The following is a 26,033-nucleotide window of genomic DNA, read 5'->3' on the forward strand; positions in this document are numbered from 1 at the left end:
GTTTACGCTTATCTCTGGAGACCTCCCCCCATATCCACCCAGCAAGCGACAGCTATTTAAGACGATGCTTTGGCTCTCTTCATTGACATTTATAATAAAATATTTGGGAGGAAAGTGTGTGAGCGCATTTTTGCCGGTATTTTTTGCATTTGTCGTTCCTAATTTGTTGTTGTGATACTAACATCGATATAACGATAAGGTGCTGATTTTTTTTTATTAAAAAACACAAATTAATTTCTAACTGCAAGTGAAAAAAGTATAAAAGAAAACAATATGTCAGAGCTTCCCAGTGTTTTGAACCAGTTATTCAGGTAAGAAAGGAAGGTTTTTGGTGATTGTTTTTCTGTGCAATTTTAATTGTTTTGTTGGTTGAAGGGAGATGATTATTGGAAAAAAATATTGACTATGTTGAGATGTTTTCACCTCTGTTTTTAATAGAATTTGTTAAATATCCAAAGATATTGCGTTAAGTATGTGCCCATTGGAATTTTTCTCATGCATGTCGCGCTACACTTGCTAATGTCCGTCCTCCATGCAAAAACAAAATGAAGAGCAAAAACATCTCTATGAAAAAAAAAAGAAATTAAAACTTTTACCAAAAACACAACTGAACAAACGTACGCGGTTGTACATATTGTGATTGCCTGTGTTTGTGTGTTGTTTGCTGTTTCTTCGTTTAATTGAAAGAAGAATACAAATGTGCATTGGAGAAATTAGAAATGATTGCAATTTTTTTTGTGGGCGACGACTGACTGAATGTTTGCCATCTTATAAAGGCCTTTGTCCCAATCTGCTTGTTGTGTTTTTGTTGTTATTTATTTCCTAAACAAAAAGATTAAATACGTGTAGATTTCATGGCTGGAAATGCCATCATCATGTGAGAATGAAATGAAAACAAGTAAAAAAGTATCAGTCGGCTTTGCCGACAGAGATATACCCTCAGCCTGTGCAAATTGAAACACTTTTTTCACAAAAAACTTATGTAGTTAGGGGGTTTCAAAATTTTGGTCTCGTATGAACCGACAAAAATGTTGATTAGGATTAAAGTTCAAAAATTTTGCTGAAAAGGTACTTAAAGGAATGGACCGACATAGACCATGGGGGTGCCATAGGGGATTTTTACACCCTTCGGGCTGTTTTCTTAAGAAGTATGGACTTGCCCCTGAAACAACTTTTACCATCGTAATTGAGGCAGCGAATGTAAGTTGCTTCAACAAAAATCAAAGTGATTCAATAGCAGGTCTTAAAGTGAACTTATCCAAAATTTTGTGTGGGAGGTACGGGATGGAGTGGACAAATATAGTCAATATTCGAACCTGATCTATATCTGGTAGATGTTATGAGAATGTGTAAAGTATGGACCAAATCGGTTACTCCCATCAAGAGTTATCGTGCCCACAATTTTTTCGAATATTTTTGAACCTTTGTGGGGTAGGTACCTGAAGGAGTGGATCGATATGGCTTATCTACCAACTTAAACTAAGTTTGGAAACAATATTACGAAGGCCAAATTTTGGCCGGAACCGGCATTTCCGTTCGATAATTATCTTGCGCTTCCACCCATAAACATGGTGTCACAGGGTTTGTTTTTCAACTTTCAGGCTATTTTTTCAGGAAGTATGGACTTGCCCCTGAGGAAACTTGTACCTTCGAATAGGGGACAGTAAATACAAGATGGTACAACAAACACCAAGGCGATTCGAAAGCAGGTCCTAAACTGAACTTTTCCGAAATTTTGTGTGGGAGGTACTCGAAGGAGTCTACCGATTGAGTCCATATTGGAACCTCATCTAAGTCTGGTAGAAATTTCATAATGTGCAAAGTATGAACCAAATCGTTTACTCCCTTCACGAGTTATCGTACGCACAAATTTTCCGAACATTTTCGAACTTCTGTGGGGGAGGTACCGGAAGGAGTGGACCGATGTAATCCATCTTTGAACTTGAAATAAGTTTGGACAAAATATTACGAAAGCCAAATTTTGGACCGAATCGGCAGATCCGTTCGAGAGTTATCTTGCGCTCCAACCACTACACACGGTGTCATAGGGTTTTTTGTAACTTTCAGGCTATTTTCTCAGGAAGTATGGACTTGCCCCTAATGAAACTTACAGCGTCGTATAGAGGACAGCGAATACAACTTGCGTAAACAAAAATCAAAGCGATTCGAGACCAGGTCCTAAACTGAACTTTTCCGAAATTTTCTGTGGGAGGTACCCGAAGGAGTGGACCGATTGAGTCCATATTGGAACCTAATCTAAGTTTGGTAGAAATTACACGATGTGCAAAGTATGGACCAAATCGGTTATTCCCTACAAGAGTTATCGTGCGCACAAGTTTTGCGACAATTTTTGAACATTTGTGGGGGAGGTACCTGAAGGAGTGGACCTATATGGCCCATCTTCGAACTTAAATCGAATCTGGACAAAATATTTCGATACCCAAAATTTGAACCGAATCGATTGATCCGTTCGAGAGTTATCGTGCGCACCAGCCAGCCAGACAGACCGACAGACAGACGGACGGACATTGCTAGATCTACTCAAAATTGTGTGAAACGGATATCGTACAAACATACTTGGGGTCTAAAACCATTATTTCGATGAGGCACATTTTTGGTCGTATCAAAGTGTAAATACCCTCTTTAGCCTAAAGGCTGAGGGTATAATTAAGATAATTTTATATTTAAATTGCTTTTAGGGCCTTCTCTCGGATTTGGTTAAAATGTTTACCATATTAGTCCATAGCTTATTATTCCGAACACAGAAATAAAGAAATTGTACCAAAATATGTCGTCCCATTACACTATGGGGCTTATGTCTCGTTTAGGGGCACCTCTCGGATCGGGCTGAAATTTTCACCATTGGTAGTCCTTGGGACCCTGATCACAACTATATATATATATTGTACTATTTTTACTTGGGCAATATGGGTATCATTTTAAAGCTCGTGGTGAGTACTTTTCTTTGCAATTACGACTTCTGATTACAACAATATATAGCTTTTTCGGGAGGAGTCCATGCTTCTCGAGATATGGGTCTTGAGATTTTACTATTTTTACATGGGCAATATGGGTATCATTTTAAAGCTCGTGGTAAGTACTTTTGATTGCGTTTACGACTCTTGCTCCTGTCAAAAGGAGGAAGTCTTGAATCCCGACCGAAGCCCGGCTACTTAAAGAAAACTTATAATTTTGGAAAAACTTTTGTTCGCGAAGCCCACTTTTGCTCCTGTCCATAGGAGAAAGTCTTAAATCCCGGCCGAAGACCGTCTAGAAATAGAAATAGAAATAATAAAATGTCAAGACCCATATCTCGGGAAGTATGTAGTACTTCCCCCGGAAAAGTTATATATCGTTGTGATCAGGGTCCCAAGGACTACCTATGGTGAAAATTTCAGCCAGATCCGAGAGGTGCCCATAAATAAAGTAATGGCGTTAAAGTAGGACTTTCCCGAAATGTCAAGACCCATATCTCGGGAAGTATGGACTTCCCCGGGAAAGATATATATAGTCGTGATCAGGCTCCCAAGGACTACCTATGGTAAAAATTTCAGCCCGATCGGAGAGGTGCCCCTAAACGAGACGTGTTCCAAAAACTTAGTTTGCATATGAATGCTATAGCATTCACGTCATCCTACGTCACCATGAAAATGAATGCTATAGCATTCACGTCCGCGAACGTGTTAAAAATCATTTAAAAATCTATTTTAGGAGCATGTCGAGACTATAAAAATCGTCGATATCGATTTTTTAGTGGTAAATACTATTGAAAGGAATAACTCCCGACACACCGCTAGGACTCTGCGATAGAATGAGTTAACACGACTATACCGATCCTCATTTTGTAGTAGCCCCCAAAAGACTATATTATTTGATCGATCTACCTGTTCCCAATAACAAATTTTCAATATAGATCCATGTTTTGATATAGTCTGAAATATTCTTGGGCAAAGTATTGATATAGTTTAAACTGATAACAGCAATGCAATTTTCTTCTAGATTATTGTACGGTGATCCTAACTAATTACTAATTTCATTAAGGTAATTAGTGTAATTTTTTCTTAACAAATCCATGGCGGAAATATTGAACTGCTTTATTTTTTAAGGTTTTGCGCCACTATATCACGTTTGAGTATGTATTTCAAACGAAGTTAACCCACATAATTATCAACAGAACGTTAGTTAATTGCAGAATGCTAATTACCCGGGAGATATCTGGTAATGTTAATGGCATCGAAAATCATCATACCCATATAAAAACCGCTACAGCCACATACGCACCATAGGTCTGTAGCGATTTTTACCTTAAAACAGTTGAAATTCCTGCTTAAACAGTGGTTTTTGTACGTCAAAAATCACCACAAGTAGCGGGAAACCACTAACTTGGCACCCTTGTCTATATGTACCTAGACTACAATGTTACTACAACCAGAAACTGCACTCAACCAGTTTGTCATTGTTCATATTACAGATGATTAAACAGCAAAACTATAAAATGAAACTATAAATTAAAACTAACCGCTTGGGGAATTACATATTCATCGTCTATAGAAAATATAGATACATTTCCTTTTTTTATCGCAACTACCCCTGACCAGCAATGATCAGCCTCAAACGAAAAAGTATAAACAAAACCACACGTATTTTCTCTTTGTTTTTATCTGCCAGGGCTTATCAAAGAAAAAACTCTATTGGTATTACTAATATTTGGAGCATTCTACTCTAAAAAAAACTAAACAATTCTAAACAAACATTCATCAAAACTATCACAAAACCAAGCTGTGGTTTTTAGATAGTTTAACTTTCCAAGTAAATATATATCGCAGAGCAGTTTTTGTGAATTGACGAATTTTTTTTTTTTTTTTTTTGCTATCATGGTGCACGGAAGAAGGTGATACAGTCTGATGTCTTCATTTACAGTCAAACATTTTTTTTTTTAAGATTCGTGAAGAATATTTTATCGTTTTCCATCTTTGGTGGATTTTTCGCCCAAAAATTTTGACAGCAAATGAAGACTACGGCCTGAATTCGCCTTTTGTATCACCTTTCTAAATTCCCTTGTAACAATCTACAATGTGTGTGTGTGTAGAGTTTAATTAAAAACAATTTTATTATCCATTTCAAATAAACAAAGAATTTTTGTGATAACATTAATTGTTTACTTTCTTATTGACTTCGTAGAGAAACTTTCATTATACATATCTCTGGCTGTCAAATTTGCCTGATTTCTTCTCGAAATATTAATGAGAAGGAGATGCATACTAAAACCAAGTCTCTCTGAGAATATTTGTTGATAACTGTTACTTTCTGTGTTGTCATATATTAAACACAAAGCGGACTAGGCAACTTTTATTATTTCCTCAGAAGTAAACATTTTATCTTTTATTTATATGTACGTTCATATGTACAAAACTATCTACAGTAAATACAATACTGTGCAGGCTTTTATTAAAAACAACTTAATTGTCCCTTGATAAATCCCAAAAAAAAGTTAATTTTAGTGATAATGGAAATGAGTTGTTTTTCTTTGTCACTCCTAGAATTATCGAAGAAACCCAGTGCAGAGTACAACATTCATCTGAGAATATCATTTGTTGTATAGTGGAGAGTAGTAATGCAGACAAATCTCACTGTGGAAGAATGACTGTTACTGACATTTACTTTGTCATATATTTTCCTTAAGAAGAAAGAAAATAAACTTATCTATGTTTTATGGTTATAACACTGACGACACCCATTCATATTAATACCATGCATGGTGTAATAAAAGTAGGCATGACTACAAAATATTTATTTAGTTATCACAAAACCAACCACAGCTTGTATTGGCGTTTTTCCCTTATAGTAACAAAAACAATATGTATGTTTAATAACATGTTATTAATAATCGTGTATTGTGTACTTATCAATAATTTATACTTCAATCCATAAATTTCTCTTCAATCTTTAACTGTTTGCATGTGTGCGGCGATAGGCAGATGTCAGGGGCGTGACGAGGTTCGGGTACGGTAATATATGACTTTTAATATACACTGCATAAGGCATATTTATGCAGTTTCTTTTTTTATACAAATTAAAAAAATGTCTGTTGATGGTCAGCCAACCAACAATAGGATTCGAATTACTCAGCCTTGCAACTTCACATATGTACATATGTAAGTACCTTTCTTTGTGAGTTGAAGTATGACACTCCATAATGTTTTTGACTCAAATGTCATGTTATTCACTTGTTGTGGAATTGATATCTACATAAATTTAGAAGGGCTAGCGCCGCTTGAAAATTGATATCGAATTTGAACCCATATTTTGAATGTTCTACCTTTTAATACGCTCCGAAGAAAATTAGTTGTGATCAGGAGAAAATTCAGAGTAAATTTAGCAGATTTATTTTTTTGGCTTATCTCTCCTTTACCGACCCACCTCAGAAAATTATGAAAAAATTACCACAGATTGTGCTTTTTATCCCGATTCCAACCATATATTGCTTTTGTTGCGGAAATGTATACTTCCCGAGATATGGGCCTCCAAAGTTCCACAAAGGTCCTAGTCTAAAATGTTAGCAAACCACCGCAGAAAATTATTAAAAAATTACCACAAATAGTGATGTTTATACTGATTTCAACGATGTATTATTTTGTTGAAGGGAATGTATACTTCCCGAGATATAGGCCTCCAAAAAAAATAAATTTAAAAGAAAATTTTGTTCCCTTTCCCGAGATTTGCACCTGTCCATAGGAGAATGTCTTAAATCCCGGCCGAAGGCCGACTATTTAGAGAAAAATATTTAATTAAAAGCAAAATTTTGTTCCCGTTCCCGAGATGTGCACATGTCCATTGGAGAAAGTCTTAAAACCCGGTCGAAGGCCGGCTATTTTGAAAAAATAGGTTAGGGCCTTTGTGGATCTTTTGAGGCCCATATCTCGGGAAGTATACATATCCACAACAAAAGCAATACATCATTGGATTCGGTGTAAAAAGCACTATCTGTGGTAATTTTTTCATCATTTTCTGCGTTGGGTCGGTAAAGGAAAGGAGTTCCATTTTTTTTATTATAATAATTGTTCCACAAACATCCCATACGGGACAAGGGAGACTTCCCTTATATTTATAAGTGCATCCCGATTCATATTAGCTCGGGCACCCCCCTCACAAAAGTTCAACATTTTTCTGTAAAATGGTGTGAACGATAACTGTCGAAGAGAGCAATCGATTTGGTCCATACTTTTCACATCGTATTATTCCTTCCAGATATAGATATCGTTAGAATATGAACAATATTGGTTTACTCCTTCAGGTACCTCCCACACAACGGATAAAGTGAACTTTAAGAGCTCCTCTCGGATCGTTTTGAAAATTGTTTCAGTAAGTTGTCCTTACGGCTCCCTTTACGGCCGTACAACCTTTTTCTTGCGCAAGTCCATACTTCCTGAGATATTGGCGTAAAAGCTTCAAGAAACCCTGACGGCACCAACCAAATAATATCTTGCGGATTAATTATAAGATAACTCCTCAACCATTTCTTTCAAACTTAGCTTAACGTAATTTAACATTTCGAGTTCTTTATGAAGAAGTTTGGTTACTAAAAATGTTTGGTATATGTCAATGATTTGGTATAGCCCCACGTTACGGTACCTTCAGATTTTAGAGCAAACAGACGATTTGGAGTCGAGTTAGCAATGTCCGTCCGTCTGTCTGTCTGGCTGGCTGGTGCACACGATAACTTTCGAACGGATGAACCGATCTGGTCCAAAATTTGGCTTTCGCAATATTTTGTCCAAACTTAGTTTAAGTTCGAAGATGGATTATATCGTCCACTCCTTCCGGTACCTCCCCCACAAAAGTTCGAAAATGTTCGGAAAATTTGTGCGCACGATAACTCTTGAAATCGTGAAATTTCTACCAAACTTAGATGAGGTTCCAATATGGACTCAATCGGTCCACGCCTTCGGGTACCTCCCACACAAAATTTGGAAAAAGTTCAGTTTAGGACCTGCTCTCGAATCGTTTTGATTTTTGTTATAGCATCTTGTATTCATACGGCGGTGCGAGTTTCATCAGGGGCAAAACCCTACTTCCTGAGAAATAGACTGAAAGGTTCAAAAAACACGATGTCATAGGGGTTGCAGCGCACGATAACTCTCGAACGGATCTGCCGATTCGATCCAAAATTTGGCCTTCGTCATATTTTGTCCAAACTTAGTTTTAGTTCGAAGATGGCTTATATCGGTCCTCTCCTTAGGATACCTCCCCCACAAAAGTTCAACATTTGTGACCAAGTGCAGTTTAGGGTCTGTTCGGAGATCCTTTGGAAATTTATACCGATGATGTACAGCCATATTATGTTTTCCGTGGACAAGTCCATGCTTCCTGGCATACTGGTCCAACAGGTGTACGATAACCCACTGAAATGACTAGTGGACGCGATACCTATGGAAAAGATATGACTCTCAAAATAAGATCCACTTCCGTAATGCACTATGTCGGTCCATTCCCTCCTTCGCAACACTTTTGAACTTTAATCCCAATCCACATTTTTGTCTATAAGTTCAAATGTTCAAAAAGGCCACAAAATTCTGAAAAGCCCCTAAATACATTCGATCTGTCCGTAGATGAAAGTTTCAATTCACATTGGCTGAGGGTATATCTCTGTCGTCGGCAAAGCCGACTGATACTTTTTTACTTGTTTTGTAACAGGTTGTCCTAGCGGCAGCAATTACGGCGGTATAATTTTTTGGGGGCAAGTCCGTGCGTCCTGCGATAATGACCCAAAATCTGCCGGCAACACTTAAAATAACTGATGAGCAAGATAACTTACTAATCGCGTACCCGATTGGGTCAAACATTGTACATCGTAAAAATCCGTCCTAACGTACATCAATTTCCAAGAAGGACTTTCCCCAAAGTGCAGTATACATAATGGTGATGGAAATACTACGGTGCCCAACTAAAATCGCTGGTCATGGTTCAACCTTTGCACCAAGTAACTTTTTCTCAATCTTAAAACAAGTTCGAAAATGGACTATATCGGACAACACCTTCGGTTAGCTCCTTCACAAAAGTTTCACAAAAATGTTCGCTTAAGTGCAGCTTAACTTAAAGTTCGAAGATGGTCTTTATATAAAAGTTCCGAATTTTCGCTTAAGTGCAGTTCGAGAATCCTTTTAAAATATTTGTGGAGGTAGTCCTTGTATTTGGATTATGATCTAATGTATTTCGTAAGCAAGTCCATGTGAACTAAGAAGGCCGTATGTTCTACGAAGATCTTCTATCACTAGATGAACACTTTAAACAGTTTTTCATCTATACGAGATTCCTTTAGAAAGGTAAAATACCTCATCCTAAGAGGACTTCATAAGGATGCCCTGCATTTACAGAATATCTCGAGAAGTTCTCCTAGGAGTTATATTTCCGTAGAAGACTTAATTAACCTTTCCAGTCAATTTGTCGAATATATTTGTCATTTTGCAATGTTTTTACAAGGGCAGAAATTATTTTTGACACTGAAAGCTTTTACTGTATATGTCGGATTCGGGCTAAGAAAGTTATCAGGATACTTAAATTTATAGCGCATGGTGACATGTTTGCGAATAAAACGTCTAAAGATATTTGGTCCATCTTGAATAAAAGTGGTTTGGGAGATGAGGATAGTGAAGTTGATTGTGTAGATGTTGAACAGTTGAATTATAATTTTGTGTCTAATCAAACGGTGAATGAATTTGATGTTTCTTGTATTCCTGATAGTGTTTATGATGGTTTTTCGTTTCGTGCTGTTGATTTGGCTGAAATTGTAAATGCGTTTTATAAGATTAAATCTAAAGCAGTTGGTTATGATGGTTTTCAGCTTAAATTTCTGAGACTTGTGTTCCCTTTAATTGGACGTCATTTGGTGTATATTGTTAATACGATGTTAACTGTGTCTACGTTCCGCGCAGGTTGGAAAATTTCTAAAGTAGTGCCTATACGGAAAAGTAATGATTCTCGGGATTATAGACCTATATCAATTATGCCGATAATCTCAAAGATGGTTGAGCATATATTGAAAGATCAAATGCTGAGTTACATCAATGAGCTATCACTGTTGCATGATAGCCAGTATGGATTTAGATGTAACCGTAGTACAACGTCCCTCCTTGTTGGATTGACTGACAATGTGAGGAAGACTGTTGGTGGGGGTGGTTGTTGTGTTCTGTTGTCTTTGGACCTGGAAAAGGCCTTTGACAAAATTAATCACTTCATTTTGATTAAGAAGTTGCATCGTTTTTTTAATTTTTCGTCTTCAGCGTGTAAGCTTATCTTTTCGTATTTGTTCCGGAGGTTGCAATATGTGAGTTGTAAAAATTGTGTTTCGAGTATGTTACCTGTGAGTAGTGGTGTGCCCCAAGGTTCTGTCCTTGGGCCTTTGTTGTTTATAATGAATATTAATGATTTGTTTGGTTGTATTAATAGTAGAAATTGTATGTCATTTGCCTTTGCTGATGATATACAGGTTTTGTTTAAAGGGGAATATGTTTTTATGGATGTTTTGCAGTCTTCTATTGATTTTAATATTAATATGTTAGTCACGTGGTTGTCCAACAATGGGCTCTCAATAAATACTAGTAAGACTAAGGCTATGTTTTTTGGCAACTTCCAAGAGAGTTCTATAAATGTTTCCATCTATAGGGAGTCTATAGATGTTGTAAGCTCGATGAAGTGTCTTGGTTTGTTGCTTGATAGTGGTTTGGAGTTTGATCTGCATGTTAATTGTTTAGTTTCCAAGGTAAACTTTATTTTAAGAAAGTTGTACTGTTTGGATATTGTCCTACCTAAGAAAATTAGGATACAGGTAGTACATGCATTGATAATGCCGCATTTTTTGTATTGTATTGAGGTTGTTGGTGGAAGTTGTGGCTATGTTTTGCGTAAGCTTAAGCTATTGTTTAATAGGGTCATGCGCTATGTTTTTGTGCTTAAACGTCGTGATCATATTTCTTCGTATGTAGAAGAATTTCTTGGTAGTTCGTTTGATGCTTTTCTGAATATTAGGTGCATGTTGTTTTTCTTTAAGGTGATACAAATCCAAGCCCCTTCCTCTGTTTTAGAGTTATTTGTTTTTAGTAGATCGGAGAGGAATAAACAAATTCATATACCGCGTTTGACCCCTTTTTTGGAAAAATCCTTTTTGGTACGGGTTGCCCGTGTGTTCAATGGTTTACCGCAAGATCTTAAGACATTCAGTGGCTCCTTAATCTGTTATTAAAGGAAGTTATTTGAATATTTCAATCGGAGTGATTTTGAAGATTAATAAATTTTCGACTAGTACAAATTTTTGTTATGATTGTTTATGTTCCTTATTTTTAATATTGAGATCTTCATATTTTCTTTAATTACATCCTGTTAATGAATTTTAAGACTATTAAATTTAATGTATTGTTAGTTTTAAGCTTTTGGAGTAGTGTATGTTTTGTAGCTTTTGGAACCGCTCTTGGCCCTATGGGCTAGGTTCCCATTTATGAAAATAAATTGAATTGAAAGGGTTAAGATGAATAAAACATCTATATGTGGAAACCCCTGTTTGGGAGGATTTCTTTTTTTAGAAGGTCTTTTTGGGTGTTTTTTATAAATAGAATACTACTTTTGAAGATCTTTTGTATATAAAATTCGTGCTGAGAGATCTTATAATTAATTAAAATAACTTTGGAGATTGTAAAATTGTAAAATACCGACTTTGGAGAAGAAAAATCCCTTTTTTAAGGGCTTTAATTCAAAGATGACCTTGTTTGGAGTCTTTTATCTATAGAAGGTCCTATAAGGATGTCTTCCATCCACAGAATATTCCTAGAAGAGTTTGTTCTATATAAGACCTATTTAAATGATACATCATGAAATTTTGTTTAGGGTATAGAAGATTTTAGATCTGTTATCTACAGAATACCCATCAGGATGTATTATATCTTTCGAATATACCTTTAGTAGGCCTTCTATCTATAAAATCTGGCAACGCTATGCCTGAATAGACGTGTGTAAAATTGCAGCTAATCAAATTGTCTTAATTTTCGCGCTTTAATCTGTATTTGATCAATAAATTTGGCAGAACGTATACATTTTGATGGACTGAGTTTTCAACAAATGAAGATTTTTGAAAATAATCAATAAATTGAATGTTAAACTTGGTTTAATTTTGTAGCTGAAAAGACTTCTTAAAGGCTGCGTTGTTGTAATTACAAGAAAGAAAAACTAAAAGAAATTGCAAAATATTCCTATAACTGTTTATGCATTGTTGCTGTTGTCTGCTGTTGTTTGGTTTGTTTACATTTTGAGAATGCCTTCTACTGCCAAACTAACTTGTGAAATTTGTAAGCAGAATCTTGGGAAAAGTGGCAGCCTTAAATGCAGATTATGTTCCAAGTGGTTCCATGCATCCTGTGCAAATGTTTCGGAAAGTGAACTTAATGCACTTAAAGCAATAAAAAAGCCGTTGTTTATTTGTGCAGAATGTGAGAATAACCTAAATAACAATTCTGGTCAAGCTGGTGTTGCTAATGAAGTACGCTCGCTGAACAAGAAATTTGATGATTTTATTGAACAAAATCAAACAGAACAAACCACGATAAAAAAGGCGCTGGATGAAATAAAAGTGGAAATGAGCTCTTGTTTGAGTGAAATGAAAAAAGACATTCAGACATGTAATGAGCGTGTTGATAAGTTTAATTCTTCTTGTTCTTCAAAGATAATGGCGTTGGAATTTGAGAATAATATATTGCACCGGAGACTTAATAGAAGCGACATTTTGGTTAGCGGTTTACCCGGGAATATCACTGATATTGTTGATGTTGCTTTGAAGTTGGGTGGAATTTACGGTATTACGTTGTCCAGGAATGAAATAAGTCATGCTTGTTACATGCACAATCGCAGTATGATTCTTATTAAATTTAATTCGGTTCACGTTCGAGATGCTATTATGAAAGAATATTTTCGAACACGTAATCTACAAATTGCTGATCTTTTAAGTGGTCAAGGTTCTGATATAAACCCAGCAAAATTTTATGGAAGTGGTTCCATGAGATGCCATGATTTCACTGGATCTTTTGCATTGGTTCAAATGAAGTCGTGAGAGATCCGATCTTTTCATCAGCATTTGAACCCATTCGAAGGAAGTCGTGAAAGATCCGATCGTTTCATCAGCATTTGAACCAATTCAAAGGAAGTCGTGATAGATCCGATCTTTTCCTTAGCATTTGAACCCATTCCAAAGATCCAATAGAGATGAATTTTGTGTTTTTATTTTTACACATGTATATATTCTTTTATTTATGTAAATATGTACGTTTAAAGCAACCCAGCAAAATTTGACGGAAGGGGTTCTTTTCGATGACGTGATTTCATGTCATCTTTTGCATTGGTTCAAAGGAAGTCGTGAAAGATCCGATCTTTTCATCAGCATTTGTACCCATTCCATCGATCCAATAGAGATGCTGTTTGTGTTTTTATTTACACACCTGTTTATTTTCACTTTGGTATGTTCCAGTACTGCAAAAATCTACTAATTTTTACTATTTTTTCCGATAATATAAAGGAAAAATTGTTATCGTAGTAAAAGTAAGTAGATTCTTGCAGTTTCTGGAACAGACCAAATTTGTTAGAACTGTCGTCGTGATGTTGTCTTACATTTCCTGCATATCAAACAACTAAAACTTCTAAACAATTGGTATTATATGAAGTCCCAACCATCGAGCTAAAAATAGAATCGGACTGCACACATTGCTATTTGAAAAGTTCCCTTGTCTGTTCTAAATCTGACATAGAATGAAATCAATCAAATCTCGCTTCTTGGAATTTGAAAAAAAGGTCCGAAACGAAAAGGAACAAGAATCTGAAAATAAAGAAGAAATTACTTTTGGAAAGAAACAATTAAAAATAAATTAATTAAACATAAATGGTATTTTCCATAAAAAGTCTCTCCTCCCCGTTCGTTACATTTTGTTCTTAGAGATCCCTAAAGCAAGCCGGGTTGTAGATCCCTACATATTTCCGTCACTAAACAAAAGAGTATAAATTACCAAAATGTTGTTATAAAATAACAAAATTATAAAATAAAAGCAATTTACGAAATAAAAATACTTAAAGGAGTGCATTTGGAGTCCATGTTGAAATCTGAACTGGTGATGGGAAGATAATTGAAAAAACCTTTTGTAAGATGAAAGAATATCAGTTGCGGAGAACGGAGGAAGTAATCTTTTGCGTTGCAGCGGTGGTGATTACATTGCAATTTTGGATGTAAACTTTTGAAAAACTAAACTGATAAATTAATTGTAGCTATTTCATGAATTCGTTTGAATTAATAAAGAGTTTTGTTTTTCATGAAAACCATATTTCAATACATTTCCATTTTCCAAACAAGACATGAAAATTTCATGCCAAGGGGTTGGTGAAAATGACATGCCAAAGCATTGGTTAAAATGACATGCTTAGGATCCAGAAAAGAACGTCATCTTTTGGGGTCCACGCTCATATAAAATTCATCGATGAAGATGCTAAAAAGATGACATGCTAGATCACTTGCACCCATGATTGAATGTCATCTTTGGCATCGAACATTTTGCTGGGAATGTAAGATTTATTATGCTAGGAAGTCCCAATCATTGAGCTAAAAGTAAAGTCGGACTGCACTCTTTGGTATTAGTCGTGTTCCTTTACGTGCCTGAGGTTACCAGTTTTTACCCGCAAAGTGTTTCCTTACTTTTAAAAGCATACAATTTATATGGGAGCAGTTCACCACTTTTACCATTTTTGCAACAATTACCATTTTTAAAAGTAAAGGAACAGGCCAATTATAAAAGTTTCCTTGCCTGCACTAGAGAACCCCGCTCAACAAGTCGATTTGTAGACCCCTACAAAACAACAAACATTTCCAAAACGTTGTAAAATAAAATTCACGAAATAGTAATCTGCAGTTGGAGTCAATGTCGAAATCTGCACTGCACTGATTGGAAGTAAAATCCTTTTGTAAGATGAATCAAAACCTGTTGCGGAGGAAGTAAACTCTGTTGCATGCAGCGGCGGTCTTTAGACTGCAACAGCTGGGACGGCCGGAAGTCAAGTTTCTCACTTAAATTTACAACCTGTCGCTTGCCAAACACATCGTTCCCGAAGTCTTGAAAATAGGCCAGCTACTGAAGCCCCAAAAGTATGCCAGCAAAGGTGAATCTTACAAACCGATTTCGCTGTTGTCGCCCGTAGCAAGGACCCTTGTGGCTATAGTTCTTCCAGCATCAGAAATAACTTTCCAGTTGCCGATCAATAGCGTAGGATCCGTAAGCAGCACAACAACTGCGCTGAAGGCCATCTCCATATTAGCAGAAGACTCACTCAGAGCAAGCCGTGCTCATAATCTGGAAAGAGAAGTCTAACGCTACAAGAGAGAACCTCTAGATCAACAAGCCTTTCAACCAGGTTTAAGTAGCATTCACACGAATGCAGTCGCAGATGCAGTAAACAGTTATCGTGTGAATTCGGTCCTTGGAGAACATCCACCATCTATCGCAGGTGAGAAGCGCCAGCTGTCAGGACAAACCAGAGTAGTTTTGGGTCAATACGCTCGGGATGGTGCAGCCGTCAAAATTCCTATAGAGCAAGTACTGATGACACCGTGGAAAACATCCGCCCAGCATACAGCACAGGCCCCCACGACACACTGCTCCTTTTCAATTGCCCTACCAATCCTGCTAAGAAACTTAAGTTTGCAGCGATAGACCCAGATTCAGATTAAGCAGAAAAATGAGAATACAAACATATTAACTAATGTTACAACAATTAGAACAAACTGCAATTATAGATGTAAACTTTATGATGATAAATAAATTATAGTTATTTCATTAATTCCTTTGAATTAATATAATAAAAAAAAAAAAATGAAAATCATTTTTCAATACAGCATATTCCATTTTCCGAACAAGACGTGAAAATTACATGCCAATGGTTTGGTGAAAATGACATGCCAAAGATTAGTGAAAATGCTATTCTTTGGAATTGGTTAAGATGGCATGCCAAAGGATTGGTATAGATGCCATGCCAAAGAATTGTTGAAGATGCCATTCCATCGAGTTAGTAAAGATGGCATGCTTAGGATCTGAAAATGAATTGCATCTTTTGGGGGTCACGCTCTTGTAAAAAGAATGAGTGAAGATGCTGAAAAAATGACATTCCATTTCACTTGCACCCATTCTTGAATAGCATCTTTGGCATCGAAGATTTTGCTGGGAATAGACGTGTGTACTTAAATGACCATTATTCCCCAGCCGCTGCAAAATTAAATTCCACCTGTAGAAAACTACTTCGCAAGGAAATTATTACTAAATTCAAAGTACTAAATTTAGATAATCTAAAAGCTAAATTAGTTTTCCCTGACGGAACGAGTGATATTCGCAACTTGGAGCAGTGTAACAACTTACTTCTTAGCACTGAAGCTTCTGCCTTGGACTAGCCTGTACCTATGAATTAAATCAATTGTTGAGACGGTCCAAATTCTACATCGTTTTCCTTTTTTTTTTGGTTTTGCCCTACACCGTCATGGTGGTAAGTCCGTCTGTCCGTCTCTCTGTTTACCATTTAGAACTTTTGGATGTTACTGTACCTGCTTTATTCAGAAATCGATAGTATAAATTTTTCCATTTTTATTACACTATCATCACTTTTTATTTGAACAATTAAATACTACCATGCGATGTAGGGTATGCTTATGTCGGTGACCCGACTTAAATTATGTAATGTTTATATTATCATAATCTCTCAATTTTTATATAAAAAATACAAATATTTGTTTTAAACAAAATTTGATTAGCTGTAATTTGGAATGTTAATGAATTATTGTTGTAATATGTTGATTGTTAGTTGGTTCCCCACTTTATTTATATCTTTAATATTTGATGTCTTCTGACTTGAATCTTGGTCCTGCAGTTGGCAGCAGCAGATACTTTAAGTCTATTCTGAAACCCCTGGACAGTAAACTTAATATAGCTCATATTAATTGTCAAAGTATGAGACCCTCTACTAACTCCATTAAGTTTAATGATTTGAAGTCTATATTTTGTGGGTCGCTCTTTGATATTATAGGAGTTTCAGAAACGTGGTTGAAATCGGAAGTTTCTACTTCGGCCGTGAATATGCCAGGCTACAAATTTTATAGAAATGATCGTAGGTATTCCAGAGGTGGTGGCGTTGGGGCTTATGTACTTAAAACACTCAAACATAAACTTGTCTTTAAATCATCGGTTGCTGGGAAATGTGAGTCAATTTTCATAGAACTTTATTCTGGTTCAACTAAAATTCTGTTTGGTGTCGCTTATTTACCGCCTGTGGGAGATATTTTTAAATTTGAAGAGGTACATCGTGACTTATTTTTGAGCTACACTAATATAATAGTAGTTGGAGACTTTAACTGTGATTTATTTAATATTTCACGTGCTTCTATAATGCGTTCTACGTGTCTTAGACTGAATTTAAGTGTTTTACATAACTCAAAGCCAACTCACTTTGATGTGGCTCACGGGAGTTCATCTCTAATTGATTATATGCTTTTAAGTAATATTGCAATGGTTAATTATTCGAGTCAAGTGCAATGTCCCTCCATTTCACATCATGCACTAATCTTTTCATGTTTTGACATTGATGTTAACAAGACTGAAGATATTTTAGAGTTTCATGATTTAAGAAATATTAATTGGAATGGTGTTTTTCAATGTATGTCGGATTTTGACTATACAAATTTCTATTTGACTCATGATGTTAATGATAAATGCTCAATTTTATCTAAACTTATTGATGACATGTATATGAATGTTCCTGTGATTCGAAGACGCGTTAAGTTGCAGGATGATGATTGGATGAAGTCTAGTAACATCTTAATTGCCAAAAATTTAAGAGAGTTGTCATATAAAGCTTATTTGGAAGACCGGACGCAGTATAACTGGACTATATTCTGTAAATATCGCAATAAGGCCAAAAATTTAATTCGCAAGGAGAGGCGTAAATATTACATGAGGAGTTTTCGTACCTTAGACTCTAAAAGTTTATGGAGAGTTCTTCGGTGCCATGGGTGTGTTGGAGACGATGATGTCCCGAATAACCTTAGTGCTGACGCTGTTAATAATTATTTTGCATCAACCACGTTGTTTAACAATAATGTTGATTGGAATTGGGAATCGTTTAATGATAATGACCATTCATTTTCTTTTTCGTGTATTAATCTTGATGACATTGCTATTGCTCTAGGTAAGATCAAATCCAAGTCGGTGGGAGTGGACAAAATATCGGTAAATTTTTTGAAACTGATCTTTCCCTATGTGTCAAACATTATTTTGGATTTGGTCAATACTATTTTAACTAAGTCTGTTTTCCCTTTGGCTTGGAAAATTGCCCGAATTGTGCCCATTCCCAAGGTTTCCTATGTTCGTGATCCGGATGATTTGCGACCAATTTCAATACTTCCAGTTCTTTCCAAATTATGTGAACATGTAATGAAAAACCAAATACTTTCTAGAGTTAGTAGTAATTTGATTAATGAACAGTATGCTTTTCGTGCGGGTCATAGCACGACATCATTGCTTTTACACTTAACGGAATCTATTAGGTGTCACAGTAATTTAAACCGAATTTCTGCGTTGGTATCTCTTGATCTGTCAAAAGCATTCAATTCAATTCATTACGAGTTGCTGATCTATAAACTTAAAGAAAAATTCAATTTTTCTTTTTCAGCATGTAAATTGATAATGTCATATGTTTGTGATCGAACTCAGTTTGTTGAATTGAACGGCACGTCGTCTAGCATTATATCATTAACATCTGGAGTTCCCCAAGGATCAGTATTAGGGCCGTTACTTTTCATAATCTATATGAATGATTTGCTTGAATATTTGGATCTTAATTCATGTTCATTGCATATATTTGCAGACGATGTATTCCTCTTGTTTGATTCATGTAGTGATGATTCTAATGATCTAGAGAGAAAAATTAATACGTGTTTGGAAAGGGCATTAAGTTGGACTGTGGATAATGGTCTTCATATTAACCCAGCTAAGACAAAGGCAATCCTGTTTGGAACTCATTTGCCTAGTATCAACATTTTTATTGGTCAATGTGCTGTTGATATACTTGATAAGTATAAATGCTTAGGAGTAATGTTAGATAACAGGCTAAGCTTTGACTCTCACATTGATTTCGTTCAATCTAAAATATACTATATTCTACGCAAGTTGTATTCTGTGAGCATGTTTTTACCGAGGTGGGTTAAAGTCAGAATGGCTCATGCTCTTTTAATGCCACATCTTTTATATGCCCTGGAAGTTGTATCTGGCACACCTGAGTATAACATTACGAAATTACAACTAATTATGAATATGATTGTCAGATTTGTGTACAATATTCGAATACGTGACCATATTTCCAGTTTTGTAAAAAGTTTTTTAGGTTGTTCGTTCCAAAATTATATTAATTTGCGCAATTTACTGCACTTTTATAAAGTTATTAAAACTGGTTTCCCTAAGCATTTGCGTAACCTTTTCGTTTTTTCGCGCTTCAGAAGAAATATCCAGATAAGAATACCGCTTATACATAATTCTTTATTTGAGAATTGTTTCCTTGTCCGAGTTGCTAGATGCTGGAACTTTTTGCCTGTTGAACTACGAATCTTCTCACACTCTAACAATGCGTTTCGTTTGAAACTTATAAGGCATTTCACTCGTAGAATTGTGAACTAGAACTTGTTTGTGTATGTTTTAATGACTCTAATTTACATTATGATTTGATGGTAATGTTTCTGCCAATGGACCTTCATATTGTACATTTAATCGAGTAGCTTGAGGTAAATAAAGGCTGGGGAGCCAACAATAGGAACATGTTAAATTTATGATTTCAGGTTTATATGCTATGTAATATATTTTTTGGCCATGAAGGCTTTGATATTACTGAAGAATAAATAAATAAATAAAATAAAAATATCAACTTTGGAGGTGTTATATGTTAAAAAGATACATTTAGGAAGTGTTTAAACGACAGAACTCGTTACGAGACCTTTTATCTGCTGAAGGTCCTTTAGTATATCTTCTATACATGCAGCATGTCCAGAAGACCTGCTTAGGATTTGTTCTTCCTATAAAAACCTCCTTAAATTCCATGTTTAGAAAAAGTGTTTTTTTCTTCTTTTTTTAATTAGAAGAATTATTTTAGAAGGAATTATTATTTATTTTTTTTTTTTTTTTTCTAAAAATGCACAGCCTTTCTAATCTTTAAATGACATTTATAGCCTTCTATGTAGAAGACCTCCTAAGAAATGTTCCTGTCTAGGAGCTCTTTTATCTATAGAAGAGTTCTTTAGAAGATGCCCCTAGATTTGATACTTACTTTAATTGAAAAAAAATTATCAACTCTTTTTTTTTCTTTTTTCTTACAGCTTCGTCGATGAGAACAAAGACAAATACATTGATGTCCTTAAAACTGCTGTTGCCATACAATCCGTCTCAGCATGGCCCGACAAACGTGGTGAAATTCAACGTATGGTTGAATGGACTGCTGACAAGCTAAAAGCTTTGGGTGCTGAAGTTGAATTGGCCGATATTGGTGAACAAGAATTGGTGGGAGGTAAAAAGATTCCCCTACCCAATGTTATTCTAGCCGATTTGGGTAAAGATCCCAAAAAGAAAACCGTCCTAGTTTATGGTCATTTAGATGTACAACCCGCCTTGAAAGAAGATGGTTGGAATACCGAACCTTTCGAATTGACCGAAGTTGATGGGAAGCTGTTTGGTCGTGGTGCATCCGATGACAAAGGTCCAGTTCTATGCTGGATTCATGCCATTGAAGCTTTCCAAAAGCTCGGCATTGAATTGCCTGTCAATGTGAAATTTGTATTTGAGGGTATGGAGGAAAGTGGTAGTGAAAATTTGGATGAACTTTTGATGGCACGTAAAAATGACTTCCTCGCCAACACGGATTTCGTTTGCATTTCGGATAACTATTGGTTGGGCAAGAAACGTCCCTGCCTGACATATGGTCTACGTGGTTTGGTCTATTATACCGTTGAAGTGGAATGTGCCCGCAAAGATTTGCACAGTGGTGTATTTGGTGGTACCGTACATGAGGCTATGCCTGATTTATGCTGGTTGCTAAGCACTTTGGTTGATAAAGATACGAAAATTCTTGTACCCGGCATTGAAAGAGACGTAAGTGAGACGACGACATTAGATTAGCAGCAATTGGATTTGAGTTATTTATGTGTCTTGTTTTTCTTTTTTTCCCTTTCAGATTGCTCCTTTGCTGCATAACGAAAATGAAATCTATCAAAATATTGATTATGAAGTTGAAGATTACAAGTAAGATAACGTTTGCGATATTTGTGGGTTGGTTATTTAGTTAAGAAGAATGGGAAAGTTTGATAAGGCAATTCATTACCTTTTTATATATGTGGGACAGTGGGTCATGTTTGGTATTTTAGTCTAAAGTAAAGTTGATGGATTGATGTGGAATTGTTACAGATTTCGGAAATCTATACAACCTCCTTAGGTACGTCCATTGTCTTTACAAGACCTGAATAAAAAGTCAAGAAGTCTTCTATCTATTGATAACCCAAGAGGTCTTCTATCTATAGATTACCTCAAGATGTCTTCTTTCTATAGAATACCTCAAGAGGTATTCTGTCTATAGAAGACCTCAAGAGGTCTTCAGTCTATAAAAGACCTCAAGAGGTCTTCTGTCTATAGCAGACCTCGAGAGGTCTTCTGTCTATGGAAGATCTCAAGAGGTCTTCTGTCTACAGACGACCTCAAGAGGTCTTTTGTCTATAGAAGACCTCAAGAGGTCTTCTGTCTATAAAAGACCTCAAGAGGTCTTCTGTCTATGGAAGACCTCAAGAGGTCTCTGTCTATGGAAAACCTCAAGAGGCCTTCTGTCTATAGAAGACCTCAAGAGGTCTCCTGTCTATAGAAGACCTCAAGAGGTCTCCTGTCTATAGAAGACCTCAAGAGGTCTCCTGTCTATAGAAGACCTCAAGAGATCTTCTGTCTATAGAAGACCTCAAGAGGTCTTCTGTCTATAGAAGACCTCAAGAGGTCTTCTGTCTATAGAAGACCTCAAGAGGTCTTCTGTCTATAGAAGACCTCAAGAGTTCTTCTGTCTATAGATGACCTCAAGAGTTCTTCTGTCTATAGAAGACCTCAAGAGGTCTTCTGTCTATAAAAGACCTCAAGAGGTCTTCTGTCTATAGAAGACCTCATGAGGTCTTCTGTCTATAGAAGACCTCAAGAGGTCTTCTGTCTATAGAAGACCTCAAGAGGTCTTCTGTCTATAGAAGACCTCAAGAGGTCTTCTGTCTATAGAAGACCTCAAGAGGTCTTCTGTCTATAGAAGACCTCAAGAGGTCTTCTGTCTATAGAAGACCTCAAGAGGTCTTCTGTCTATAGAAGACCTCAAGAGGTCTTCTGTCTATAGAAGACCTCAAGAGGTCTTCTGTCTATAGAAGACCTCAAGAGGTCTTCTGTCTATAGAAGACCTCAAGAGGTCTTCTGTCTATAGAAGACCTCAAGAGGTCTTCTGTTTATAGGAGACCTCAAGAGGTCTTCTGTCTATTGAATACGTCAAGAGGTCTTCTGTTTATAGAAGACCTCAAGAGGTCTTATTTCTATGGAAGACCTCAAGAGGTATTCTGTCTATAGAAGACCTCCTCAAGAGGTCTTCTATTTGTAGATCACCTCAAGAGGTCTACTGTCTACCTATAGAAGACCTCAAGAAGTCTTCTGTCTGTCTATAGAAGACCTCAAGAGGTCTTCTGTCTACCTATAGAAGACCTCAAGAAGTCTTCTGTCTGTCTATAGAAGACCTCAAGAGGTCTTCTTTCTATTGAAGTCCTCAAGAGGTCTTCAGTGTGCCTCTTGATGTCTTCTGTCTGCCTATAGAAAACCTCAAGAGGTCTTCTGTCTGCCAATAGAAGACCTCAAGAAGTCTTCTGTCTGTCTATAGAAGACCTCAAGAGGTCTTCTGTCTACCTATAGAAGACCTCAAGAGGACTTCTGTCTATAGAAGATCTCAAGAAGTCTTCTGTCTATAAAAACCTCCTCAAAAGGTATTCTGTCTATAGAAGACATCCTCAAGAAGTCTTCTATCTACAGCAGACCTCCTCAAGAGGTCCTCTATTTGTATATCACCTCAAGAGGTCATACATTTCCAACGTTTAGGACTTAGTTCAACTTATCATAGGAGAAAACCCACCCATTTCTTTTTTTTTTTTTTTGAAAATACTTTCCAAGCCTAACCTTTTTCCTCATTTCCTTTCTCCTCTTAGAAACGATGTTGGCACCACCAGATTACCCCACAATGAAGACAAAACCCGCCTATTAATGGCCAGATGGCGTTATCCCTCCTTGTCCATACACGGCATTGAAGGTGCCTTCTATGAGCCTGGTGCCAAGACTGTTATCCCAGCCAAGGTTATTGGTAAATTCTCTATTCGTTTGGTACCCAATCAAGATCCTGAACACATTACCGAATGTGTTACCAAATATTTGAATGAAAAATGGGCTGAACGTGGTTCACCCAATAAAATGAAAGTTTCATTGGTGTCAGCTGGTAAGCCCTGGACCGAAGATCCCAATCATCCCCATTATGAGGCAGCCAAGACAGCCATTAAACATGTTTTCAAGGTTGAACCCGATATGACGCGTGAGGGTGGCTCGATTCCCGTTACATTGACATTGCAAGAAGCCACTGGTAAGAATGTTATCCTTGTGCCTGTGGGAGCTTGTGATGATGGTGCCCATTCACAAAATGAAAAGATTGATATTTACAATTATATTGAGGGAGTAAGTATTTATTAATCTTTTGCGATGTAAATTATTTCTAATCATTTCTCTCTCTCCCTCTCTTTAGACAAAACTATTGGGCGCCTATTTGTACGAAGTCGGTAAATTGTAAATCAACTTGACAGTATTGATTGGCCTTTTCCATCACTTAGCAAGGAATAATGAATGAATAACATCACATGTTCGAGAGAAGCCGGGCTTCTGGAATTGTTTTCCAAACATTTTTTAATACTTTTATATATTATTTAATAATAAAAAAGCATAACAAAGAAAAGGAAAAAATAAAAACACTTTTTCTACAACCTTAAGCCGTTCTGCTTATGTATTGTTAAATTTATTCCGACCAGGCATCTCCATATTTATTGGTTTGCATATTTTTGGTAGATCTATCATCGCTAACACTGGGTGGTCTTTGAGGTGTTGCTCGCATAACAACCGGAGCCTCTGGCGGCAATGGTTGTGAATATGGATTTTGTTGTTTCTTCATGTATTCCTCACGATTACGTTTACGTAATTCATCATAAGTCATACCAGGTTTGACAGGTTCCAAGGGAATATCAGGATCCACATGGGTGGTGGAGGGACCTATAAAATAAAAAATATATAATTAGGATCATATTGAAACCACTCTCTCCTTCTCTACTTACTATCCAAATTTGGTCTATAAATATCATCTAGACCAGCAAATTGTGGCCTTGCTTCCGCGTCCAAATTAAGGGCACTACTCCTGCCCGCATCCGGGTGCAAATGTTCATCACTATAAACATCTGTGCTATTGGGGCTACTAAATTGACCCAAAGTCATACCCATGCCAATACTTTGATCGGGATTCAAGAAACCCGAACCACCACCTCTTTGACTCTGGCGTTGCCTTAGGATTTCAGCAAGTCGAGAATTTGGCAAAGCCATTATTTTTTCCGCACATCTTTGCTGATAACTAAATTTTCCCAAGAAGTAACCAACAATAACTCCCAATATTACTTTGGGAACTGGTCCATAACGTATATTTGGCTGAAAATTTGTAAATGTGTTTTTTTTTATAAATTAGATGGTTTATGGGCCGATTCCGTACAGCGAGGCGAGTCGTGTCGCGTTGCCAGTAGCAATTTTTCCATTACGTATGGCAAAAGTCGCACGACGACGTCAAATTTTGTCGCCGTAATGTTCATTTTCCGGCGACAACAAATTAGCTGTCGCCGTTCATTTTTACTAACGAATAAAAATAAAATAAAAAAAAAAATAAAAATAACTTGTTATCGACGATTATTTTCTATCGCTGTACGTAGTGCATTTTTTAAATTTTGTCACAGAGACGATAGACGACGCGACATGACTCGCCTCGCTGTACGGAATCGGCCCATTAATGGCCAACAACTTACCGCCAGAAAACCTTGTTTTACACCCAAAAATGCAGCAACGCCAAACGTGGTTCCCAAAGGAAGAGAACGTTGAAAAAAAGATTCGGTATTACATTCCCGAAAGACGCGTAGCTCATCCGATGTGAACTGGTAATTGGCCTAAAAGGATTAAATATAAAAAATGGGAAATTAGAATAAAAAAAATCACTACGTATTTAAGAAAATGTTCACAACACGGAACAAGTTGAGTTTAAGCATTAAGCTCAGTTCGGGTCCAAAGCTTTCCACAGTTAGGTCTCGTAACCCTGAATCACAAATATATGAATTAAATCCATATTTCCCAATATATGAGCCTCCGAAGTTCCGAACATTCCTTTGCATATAACTTCGCTATTTTTGAGCAGATAATTATATGTGTACCATTGTAAAGCTTATGGAATAATAGCATATTTTTCTTTATGTAAACGGCTTTCGACCGTGGATTTAAAACTTTCGACATAAGATGAATGTAGTGGCTGGCCTCAGAAAGTTTTGAAATTATGTCCACAGGTAGGTCTTGGAATGCTGATTACGCCAATATATGTATATATCATGCTATATCATGTATTTCCCGAGACATAGACTTCCATATAAACCATATGAATTTTGACAAAAAAATTATTTTGAAATAATTATTGATCCTTCCTACTTACCAATGGATGTTGAGGCCTTTGATCTGGTGGATTCATGGGATTCAATGGAGGATTCATTTCAATGAAATCTGGAAAATAGTTGTAATTGTATTGCTGTAATTTTTTAACTGTTGATGAAATTAAGAGAAAGATAAAAAAAACAAAATTATACAACTACC

At 36.4% G+C, this 26,033-nt stretch overlaps 2 protein-coding genes across 2 annotated transcripts; one reads left to right on the forward strand and one right to left on the reverse strand.

Moving 5' to 3' along the window:
- On the forward strand, positions 1 to 24,133 carry Cndp2 (Cytosolic non-specific dipeptidase 2). The gene is made up of 5 exons (XM_073991543.1): positions 1 to 311; positions 20,426 to 21,194; positions 21,277 to 21,344; positions 23,309 to 23,825; positions 23,893 to 24,133. Exons 1-5 carry the CDS (start codon positions 274 to 276, stop codon positions 23,935 to 23,937), a joined length of 1,437 nt encoding a protein of 478 aa, XP_073847644.1. The 5' UTR covers positions 1 to 273; the 3' UTR covers positions 23,938 to 24,133.
- On the reverse strand, positions 24,008 to 26,033 carry LOC141406292 (OCIA domain-containing protein 1-like). Its single transcript, XM_073991544.1, has 4 exons — positions 25,876 to 26,033; positions 25,205 to 25,342; positions 24,473 to 24,836; positions 24,008 to 24,410 (listed from the first exon to the last, which is right to left on the reverse strand). The coding sequence occupies exons 1-4, from the start codon at positions 25,930 to 25,932 to the stop codon at positions 24,160 to 24,162; spliced, it is 810 nt and encodes a 269-aa protein (XP_073847645.1). The 5' UTR covers positions 25,933 to 26,033; the 3' UTR covers positions 24,008 to 24,159.

Source organism: Musca autumnalis, unplaced genomic scaffold (genome assembly GCF_047663935.1).
Source record: "Musca autumnalis isolate F117 unplaced genomic scaffold, ASM4766393v1 scaffold_5, whole genome shotgun sequence".
Classification (NCBI taxonomy): Eukaryota; Metazoa; Arthropoda; class Insecta; order Diptera; family Muscidae; genus Musca; species Musca autumnalis.

Coding starts and splice junctions, on each gene's coding strand:
- LOC141406292 (XM_073991544.1), bottom strand. CDS start 25,932: ATGAATCCTCCATTGAATCCCATGAATCCACCAGATCAAAGGCCTCAA. Junction 25,343..25,875: donor AAAGGCCTCAACATCCATTG/GTAAGTAGGAAG, acceptor TAATCCTTTTAG/GCCAATTACCAGTTCACATC. Junction 24,411..24,472: donor TTATAGACCAAATTTGGATA/GTAAGTAGAGAA, acceptor TTTATTTTATAG/GTCCCTCCACCACCCATGTG.
- Cndp2 (XM_073991543.1), top strand. CDS start 274: ATGTCAGAGCTTCCCAGTGTTTTGAACCAGTTATTCAG. Junction 312..20,425: donor GTTTTGAACCAGTTATTCAG/GTAAGAAAGGAA, acceptor TTTTTCTTACAG/CTTCGTCGATGAGAACAAAG. Junction 21,195..21,276: donor TACCCGGCATTGAAAGAGAC/GTAAGTGAGACG, acceptor TTTCCCTTTCAG/ATTGCTCCTTTGCTGCATAA.